We start from the raw sequence: 9,260 nt of genomic DNA, 5'->3' as shown, positions 1-9,260 counted from the left end.
CGGGGGGCCCGGGGGCCGGGGGGCCGCGGGGCCGCGGGGCCGGGGCGGCGGGGGCGTCGCGACCCAAGGCCGTGCTCGAGTGGGAGCCCGCGGGGCTGCGTCCCCTCCCTGGCGTGGGCGGCCCCGGGCCGCGGCCCTCGGCCCCGACGACCTTCTCCCCCGGCGGGGAGCCGCGCTCGCCTTCCCGGGGGCGCAGGGCGGGCGCGAGCCCCGGGGGCAGCACTGTCCCAAGTTCCGGCTCGGGCGGCCCGAGCGCCGGGTGCCGGAGTAGCCCGCGGGGGACGCCGCCCTGGCCCCTGGCCCTCGCCCGGGCGGCTGTGCGGGCCCGAGGGTGCAGGTGCGGGACCCGCCCGCAGCGCGGCCGGCGGCCGGGGAGGCTTCCCTTCCCCACCCTTGTTTTTAATTTCTGCACTTTTTCAACTCGTGACAATGTGTGCATAAGACATAAAATTTACCATGTGAACCATTTTAAATTGCATAATTTAGTGGCGTCCATCCTTTTCAGTGCCTTAGACCCTGGTTTTGTCCTGAAGCAGGAGGGGTTAGGAGGGAGCTGTTATTGCCAATGTTAGAATCGGACTCGAGCCAGCCCCCAGCCAGCGTGGGCAGCCCAGTGAATTCCCAGGAGGGGAACCCATGCCTGGGTCAGGCTCAAGGGCAGCTCGCCCAGGGCCTCTGTCCCCCATGTGCCCCAGCACGCCTCTCCTGGAGGCTGAAACCTCACTGCCTCACCCTGGAAGACACCTCTGTTCCTGGACCCGACCTGGACTTGGGCCGAGCTGGGCCTCCTCTGTAGTATTCCAGAGTTGCAGGTCCTGTCACTTGCTTTTTAGGGCAGGAGCGATGGTGCCCCATCTGGTGCCCAGGCAGCTGGTGCGGCTCTTCCGATGGCAGGTGGCGTGCGCTCGGGGAGCCTCTGTGCAGCCCAGGACATGGGCAGCGGCATCCAGGATCCCCAGCCTGCTCAGCCCTTGGGGGGCCATGGGCACCAGCCGCCTGGTCTGCAGAAGCAGCTCCTCCACATCCCCCTGTGCCCCCGAGGTGGTGCTGACCCAGGAGCGCTACCCTGTGACGCGGCTGCCATTCTCCGTGGTGTCTGAGGAAGACCTGGAAGCCTTTGAACGCATCATCCCTGGCAGGGTCGTCACTGACCCGGAGGTGCTGGAGGCTTCCAACGTGGACTGGCTGAGGACGGTCCGAGGTGAGTGAGGGTCTGTCCTCATGCTTCAGGGGGATGGGCGTGTGATGAGCTTTGGGTGGAAGAGCTTGGGGTAACTGGCACATACCGTTTCTTGTGCTGACAAAAAGCTGTATTGTGGTTTTAAAGTCTTCTGAGAACATTCATAGAGGTTTATTGGTGGGTGCGTGACTTCTGCAAATCAAAAGACAAAAGAGCCCCCTGGCTGCTCTGAGGGATGCACATTGATTCCTGGTGCCGCCGTGACGGAGAACCACACCCTGTGCAGCAGAAGCTTACCCTCCCCCAGGCCCGGAGGCCAGAGGTCTGACATGAAGGCATAGGCCGAGCTGTGCTCCCTCCAGAGGCTCAGGGAGGCTCCTTCCTGCCTCTTCCAGCTTGTGGGGGCTCCAGGCGCCCCTGGGCCTGTGACCACTTCACTCCCGTGTCTGGCTCTGTCTCCTCGTGGCCTCTCCCTGTGTGTCTGTGTCTCAGATCGCCCCCCTGCTTCTCTTTAAGGACACCTGGCCTCATCCTAAGTCCAGGACCTTCTCATCTCGGGATCCTTAACTTGATTGCGTACGTAAAGACCCTTTATCCAAATAAGGGCATGTGCACAGGGTCTGAGGGATAGGATGTGGACCTACTTTGGGAGGCCCAGTCTGCCCGTGGCAGCTCCTTGAGGCAAGATGTGGGGGTGCTGGTTTGGCTGCCCATGCCTCCCTCCTCCCAGCACACGCCTGTGCATCATCAGCTCTGGGATTCTCAGCCTTCCAGACCCAGCACACCCTCTCCCGTGAGAAAGAGCTTCTGACACTCTGTGTTCTCTCCTGGAACATTTTCGGAGATAACGTAAGCTGCCTATTCAGACAATTACAAAAACCGATTTGAAGTTCTTGCTAGAACATTACAGAGAGCTAGAAGACAGCCGGTTTACAACAAAGTTCCGCGTTGGACACGGAATGCCGGGGCACGCTGGGCAGCCAGGTCCGCAGGCAGCCTGGATCCGGCGCACGTGGGACTTGAAAGAGCAGTCAAGGGGGGTGTTGTGTGGCAGCGACTCAGCCACTGCAAGGGAAAACTCCGAGAGAGGGTCCAAACCAGCTTGCGGCCTGAAGTACAGTGCGTCTGGAAATGGTGCGGAGTCTTGAGCATGTGGAGTTAGGGTGTGGCTCAGATAACGGAGCCGCGCTGTACTCACAGGGAAAGACCGCCGGAGACCTTGGAAGTCCTCGGGCTGTTCTTCTTCTTTTTAAAGATTGTATTTATTTGAGCGCGAGATAGAGACAGAGATAGTGGGAGAGAGCACGAGCAGGGAGAAGAGGGAGAAGCAGGCTTCCTGTCCATCCCAGGCAGATGTTAACCGATGGAGCCGCCCAGGCGCCCTCCTCGGGCTGTTCTTTATGGCCCAAGTGCCCAGACTGGAAGGGCTTCTAGCCCCACCCTGCCTGCGAAGTCAGGGCCCCACGGGGGTTTGGGGGGGGAATGTTGCCAGGCTGCCAGCCCACCACCCCACAGGGCCTGCAGGCTCATGTGCGGTGCTCCTGGAGGCAGGAGACGGTGCTGTCCACCCTGGGCTCAACCAAGCCGGGCCCCGGCCCTGGCTCGGCACTGCTGCCCGAGCGCCAAGCCCCACACACTGGGGATGGGGCACCCACCTCAGAGGTAAGAACACAGTGTGCTGGGTGCTCAAGGCTTAGGGCGTCTTCCTCCGGGGGCTTCCAGAGCAAGTGCACGCTGTGACTGGGATGTGGACTGTCTGTCCTCCCTCCCTGGACAGGGGTTGGCTGTGTGCTGGGGGCTCTTCCTGGAGGTCTGTGTGCCTGTGTGGATGACCCTCCACCCCCACCCCCACCCCCGGCCGCTGACACCTGAGCTCAGGAGGGCGGCACTGGGGCTTATTCCTGTCTGAATCCGCAGGACTTGATGCACAGCACCTGCCCAGTGGGTGTCTGCTGAAGTAGTTTGTTCAATTTTTGTCTAAATAACCCTTTTATGTGGTTTTCTTTTGGGAAGAAAGCATGTCTAAACTTACGATCATTTAACATTTTAATCGCAGAGTTCTATAGAAAACACAGCTAATAAAAGCTGATTAGGATTTTACAATTTTCTTAAAAATGGATTTTATTTGAAATGGAAACAGTAAGTATCCTGTCCAAAAATTAGATCCCTTGCTCATGGGTGGACCCCATAAACTTCGGTGAGCGCCTCATCGTGTGTCTGCACCTGGTGCAGGGCTGGGGTCCCAAACATGAAGACGGACAGGAGGCTCACGTGAGGGGCGGTGCCATGAGCTGCACGCCAGGTGGGCGTGAGTGCCCAGGAGAGGCCCCCATCACAGGCTGTTTCCTTGGAGTCTGGAGAAGCCACCTGGAAGGGTGTTCTGGGACAGGTGGGACGTGTTTGCGGGGCCATAGGCCCAGGTCCAGCTGGAGTGGATGGACGAGGGGGAGGTCAGAGAGCGAGGGGCCAGGTCATCGAGGGCTGCGTGAGTCCTGGCAGCTGATGGGGGGCTGCTAGGAGGCCAGGAGGGGAGAGGGGCCATGGCCTGAGGTGGCTGCCGTGTCGGGGAGAGGCTTTCCCTCCGCAGTCGTGGAAGCTGGGAGCAGAGCATGAGTCTTCGAGGGTGGTCAGCTGAAATGGTATGGGGTTCTGTGTGTGCGGAAGGAAGAGTCCAAGACGTGCTCATGGGCAAATAGGGTGTCAGAGGGGTCAGGATGCAGGGACCCTTGGCCTGAGCAGTTGCAGAACTGGCCTTCCAGTCGCTGAGTAAAATGGCAGGAGGTGCCGCTCTGTGGGGAAGCCAGGAATCTGGGTCTGGACAAGTCCAGATGGACACGTGAGGGGGCCCGTTGTGCTGTGAAGCCAGCTAGCGCAGGGCAGGCTCCGAGGAGGCTGGTGACCGCTGTGGTGTATGGGGGTGAGCAGGCACCAGCCAAGGGGACTGAGCAGGTGTGGCCAGGGCTCCGGGGAACCCGGTGCGTGTGTGAAGAAGGGCGGAGCCAGGGGTCGGCAGGGGTCGACAGGTTGGGAGCAGCTGCTGCGCTGGGGACCGTGGCAGGAGGCTGTCCGAAGTGCGGAAGGGACACATGTGCCGCTGGAGCTGTTCATGGGAGTTTGGGAGGCAGACAGGATGCCTGTCTGGTGGATGCACTGTGCTGTCAGGGGGGACAGAGAGCTGAGGCTGTTGGGACGGGGTCGAGAGAAGATTTTTTTTCCTTTTCGGGGCTGGTTTCCGACGAGCCTGCCATCGCAGCAGGTTAATGGTGGAATGATCTGGTAGAGAGGGAAGAGCAGGTAGCTTGGTGAGAAACGGGGGGGCACCGTGAAGTCGCCCAGGAGGCGGGTGTAGAGGGACCTGGGCCCAGGGAGGGGCCGCAGTCTCGGGGGGGGAAAGGCAGTGGGGGCCTGTGCGGAAGCAGGTGGGCGCTGCTGACGTGAGGCTGGGGGAGGCCGTGGGAGCTGCGGTCTGTGGGAGGGGGGAGTGTGAGAGACTGCTTTCTGTACCCCGGGAGGCAGGACAGGGAGGGCCCAGGGACTGCTGCCCAGGGGCGGGAGGGAGCACGCTGAGAAGTCACTCCCGGAGCCTGGGGAGCGAGAGCCTCAGCCCAGGTTCCCAGGGAGCTGGGAGGGGAGAGGCAGGACCTGAGTTTGAGGTGAAAGTCTCACGTGTCAGGGTCAGCAGCGTCCTGCAGAGGTTCAGATGGGGAAGATCTGAGGCTTGCCAGCCACTTGGTCTCTGCCACAGTCTGTCGTCCGAAAGCAGCCACACCAAACAAATGGGCATCAAACTGTTTCCACGCGGCTCCACTTAAGACGTGGCCCGGGCTGGGCGTGGCGGGCACACGGGGTTTGCCAGCCCTGGTGTAGCTGGGTGCTCTGGGCACCGGGAGGAAGGCGGGGAGACCGCCAGCTGGGAGCCCTGGGGGTGTGCGTGCTGTGACAGGTGACAGGCCATGCCCCAGGAGGGTCCTCTCGTGCCCCAAGCCCAGTGGCACCCCGAGTGAGCGAAGGCCTCGGACGGCTGCTGGGAAGCCAAGAAGGCCCGAGAAGCAGGTGATGGGCAGCATGCAGACGGTGCCGCTGACACCAGTGAAAGGCATCTGTCCCCCACCGGTCTGCTGAGCCTGCCTTTGTCGAGCGGCAGGACGCGAGCTGAGGGCCAGAGAGACCCACGCTTTCGCCCCAGCTCGTCCCTGACCGGCGCCCTCCAGAGCTGTGACTCTGCTCCTTCTGCATCGAAGCCTTTCCCGCTTCTGTTTTCCCCTCTGTCCTTCGAGTCCGTCCCTAACCTCTGAGGCTCTGTGCACCTAAGAGAGGGGACTAGGGCATAGCTGAAAGTTTTGAACCTTGGGGGCGGTCTGCCCGAAGATTCCTTCCCTGCTTCCCCCCACACATTCCAGAGGGGACACAGTCATCGTCCAGCCACACGCCCACGGCTGCCGCCCTTTGGCCCGTGTCCTGAGGTGGACAGTAGAACCCTAAGGCCTCCTGGAGGCTCGGTGTGCTGGGAGAGCCAGTTACTGAAAAGTTGTTAGAATTTTGCATCAAGCCAGTTGTGAAACACAGCCCTTATTAAAAATTAAGGTATGTAAATATATGATTAAATTATATTTAAAGCAAGGATTATAAATACTTGTATTTATATATTATAAATATATTACATATTATATTTATAATTTATAATAAAAAAAATGTAAGTTAAGAACTACAGCCAGATCTCAAAGCTGCATGAGAAGTCACTGATGCGGGGTGGGGGGGTGGTTCCTGTGCCCCCCGCCTTCCTGAAGCCTCCTCACCTGCTTCTGCATTTGGAACAAAGAGGGGCAGAGAGAGCCTGCCTGTCTCCGGGAGGCGGTGGTCAGGAACACCGACAGGCTGGTATCCGGGGACTCCTGCTGGCCACCTCTGGGCATCCCGTACATCAAAACAGCTGAGAGCCGGCACCTGGCGCGTGAAACGAGCCGTGAGCGCACACCGCTTTGATGAAACACAGGAGGGGAATGGGAAGCCCCTCCCCACGGCAGAAAGTCCAGTACTATACACAGGTGGAGGGATGGATTCAGACAGGTCACTGGCTCGATGTCAGGTGTCTCCCCACAAGAGATGTGCAGTTATGGGGGAAACACAGTCACTCCCAGCAAGCGGCCAGGCAGGTGCCCCTGGCCGTGGACGCGGGCCTGGACATCCCAGCCGTGGCCTCCCCGTGCAGGGAGGCGGGGCCCGTTTTTGACACCTCGCCCTGGTCCTTGAGGTTCGCGGGCTTGTTGCTGACCGCGGTTGTGCGGGTGGCCTGCAGTGGAAGGAGGATCTTCTCTTTCCGGAGGGTAGACTGAGCGCTGCCCTCCGTGTGTAACGTGCTCCTTGGCGTTGCAGGTGGTAGCAAGGTGCTGCTGAGGCCCCGGACCTCCCAGGAGGTGGCTCACATCCTCAGGTGAGGAGCTGGCACCGCGGGGGCCCACGGGGCCACGGCGGGCGCCTGGGGAGGGCAAGCATCAGGGAGGGAGACAGGCCTTTTCTTGCAAACAGCATTCTGTCGTTGTTCTATGCCAGTAAACTGACATTGGAATTGGAAAACAGAAAACCATAAAGAAAACCCCGCGAAAGCAAGCCCTCTCTTCCCTCCAGAGGTGCCCCTGAGGGGTTTTGCTCCCTCCAGCTGCTCCTTCTCTGCCCGGAGTGGTTGACTGCTGTCACATCGTGTCTGTGATGGGAGCACTTCCCTTCCTTCCCCTTCTGGCCATTTCCGTGCCCAGGTCCAGGTGCTCTTTGCTCTTCCAGGCCAGTTTCTGGCGGAGGTCTAACGGACACGTGGGGGGCTGCATTGCTTTTGGTGGACAGCAGGGGGTGCTGCTGGCTGGGCCTTGTGCAGGGAGAGGCGTGGGCTCTCAGGACCTTCGCACCTCGGATGCCACCCCTTCCGGGACCATGCAGCCTCATGGTGGACCCCGGTCTCCTCAGACTCACCGCTGAGCATGGGGACCGAGGAGGCCCCCATGGAGGCCCCGGGCAGGAGGAAGGGGGACTCCGGGTTCGGTGGCGTCCTGCAGGGACGGTGGTGTGGGTGGAGGGACGGGACCCCGATGCCCGTCCTGTGCTTGTCCCAGGTACTGTCACGAGAGGAACCTGGCTGTGAACCCGCAGGGGGGAAACACGGGCATGGTGGGGGGCAGCGTGCCTGTCTTCGATGAGATCATCTTGTCCACCGCCCAGATGAACCAGGTCATCAGCTTCCACAGCGTGTCCGGTAAGCCTGCATGCGGCCAGGTGGGGGGGGCCCCGGGCCGGGGAGGAGAGGCCTGGCTCTGTCTGCCCTGGGGGTGCTCTCTGGTCGGTCCCTCAGGTGGCTCGTGCGCTGGGGCTGAGGTGAAAGGTGGTGGGCTTTTGCCGCAGCCCTTCCGACTCTGACATTTTCTGACCAGGACGGCCCTTGGAAATGGGGTGCAAAGGGTGGGGTACAGGGAAGTATCAGGCGCTTCCCGCTCAGTGGCCCCAGCAGTCTGTCCAGCAGGGCATTCGGGGTGGGGCATCCTCTGTGCTGGGGGCACCTGGGCACGGGAGCTCCATGCCAGCCGCACCCCAAAGTCACACGTCCCCGGTGGTGGGATCACCCCCGGGCGAGGGGCCACTGCCTTATAGCGATGCTCTTCTGCTCTCTTCCACAAGAGTGTGTGCCTGAGGATTTTTTTCCTTTACTTTTGCCCTAGCAATTTTTCTTTTTCGTGGTAAACGATAAGGGTCACTTCTGGGGGACGGGTCTGGGGACACGCTCCCTTTCCTCGGTCCGGGTTCGGAGGGGGACCCCCGCCCCGGTGGCTGACCCCCGCAGGGGCCCCGCGATGAGTCTCCTGGCTCCTCCTGGGCCGAGAGCACCCGCGGCAGCGCTTTGGCTCGGCAGGGACCCTGGTGTGCCAGGCGGGCTGTGTCCTGGAGGAGCTCAGCCGCTATGTGGAGGAGAGGGGCTTCGTCATGCCCCTGGACCTGGGGGCCAAGGGCAGCTGCCACATCGGGGGGAACGTGGCAACCAACGCTGGTGGCTTGCGGTTTCTGCGCTACGGCTCACTGCATGGGACTGTCCTGGGCCTGGAAGTGGTGAGCTGGGGGCGCTTTCCCGCTTTCCTCGGTGTCCCCGGTGCCCGTGTCCGAGTGGCCCAGCTCCCCAGCCTCTCCCCAGTGCTGAGTGTGCTCAGTGTGTGAGGTCTCCGCAGGGGCCCCGACCCGGCTTGGCTCTGTGGGGTCTGTGCCCCCTCGGGCACTCTCTCTGGGTCTCAGGGGCGGTTGGGGCGGTGCAGGGTGAGGTCGGGAAGCCTTGTGGATGAGGGGTCTACGGGGCGCGGCCGGTGCAGCGTGCATCTCTGCCACGGCCCTGCTCCGCCCTGCCTCCTCACCACCCTGCTTTGGGCCCTGAGCTCCCTGGGGGTGGGAGCATGAAAGTCCTTCTTTCAGCCCGATTGGGCGCCTCAGACCTGGGGTCACCCTGGGGCCTCCGGCTGGGGCAGGGTGGGGGCTCATGCCTGGCTCTGCTTCCTGAGGGCCCCACTGGCGTGGGAGCGGGAGGAGAGGGGATGTCCACGAGGGCTCGTGTGTAGGGCCTTGCTTCTCTCCTCCTTGGCTAGGTACTGGCCGACGGCACCATCCTGAATTGCCTGACCTCCCTGCGGAAGGACAACACGGGCTATGACCTGAAGCAGCTCTTCATCGGGTCGGAGGGCACACTGGGGGTCATCACGGCTGTGTCCATCCAGTGTCCGCCCAAGCCCACGGCGGTGAATGTGGCTTTCCTCGGTAGGCAGGCTGTCGGGGGCACCACTCGGCGCCCTGTCCGTCGGTGTGAGGGGGGCCGTTCCCGTCTCTCCTGGCTTCTCTCTGTTCTCCCCGAGTGAGGTCTGCAGGGGAGCCTCTCCCGTCTCGGGGCGGAATCACTTTGTCCTGGAGCAGAACTGGGGCTTTGCTCAGTCCTGCCACCCTGTCTGGTTCGTTGACTCTGAGGGAGATGGTGTCATTTCTGGTGTTTGTTCCCGAATCAGTCACAGCCATAGGAACACTGCCCGCCCTGTGCCCTGGTGTCCCCTGGTGTCCCCTG

General features: G+C 61.7%; 1 protein-coding gene across 5 annotated transcripts in view; it reads left to right on the top strand.

Annotated features, from left to right (window-relative positions):
• Positions 1-48: 48 nt before the first annotated feature.
• D2HGDH (D-2-hydroxyglutarate dehydrogenase) overlaps positions 49-9,260 on the top strand; it is a 23,358-nt gene continuing 14,146 nt past the window's right edge. For 3 of the 5 annotated variants that reach the window (XR_012376974.1, XM_073888816.1, XM_073888817.1), the window contains exons 1-5: positions 368-1,201; positions 6,554-6,611; positions 7,285-7,424; positions 8,076-8,269; positions 8,794-8,962. Coding sequence is in view for 4 of the 5 variants with exons in the window: in XM_073888816.1 (XP_073744917.1) it covers positions 637-1,201; positions 6,554-6,611; positions 7,285-7,424; positions 8,076-8,269; positions 8,794-8,962 (1,126 nt within the window). In the remaining variant the exon portion in view is untranslated. Of the gene's footprint in view, positions 338-363; positions 1,202-6,553; positions 6,612-7,284; positions 7,425-8,075; positions 8,270-8,793; positions 8,963-9,260 lie in introns of those variants that run through there. The other 2 variants (XM_073888815.1, XM_025888257.2) reach the window with 2 other exon arrangements.

This window comes from Callorhinus ursinus, unplaced genomic scaffold (genome assembly GCF_003265705.2).
Source record: "Callorhinus ursinus isolate GAN/ISIS: 27379988/994484 unplaced genomic scaffold, GSC_fseal_2.0 scaffold96, whole genome shotgun sequence".
NCBI lineage: Eukaryota > Metazoa > Chordata > Mammalia > Carnivora > Otariidae > Callorhinus > Callorhinus ursinus.
This window is presented reverse-complemented; position numbering and strand designations above follow the sequence as displayed.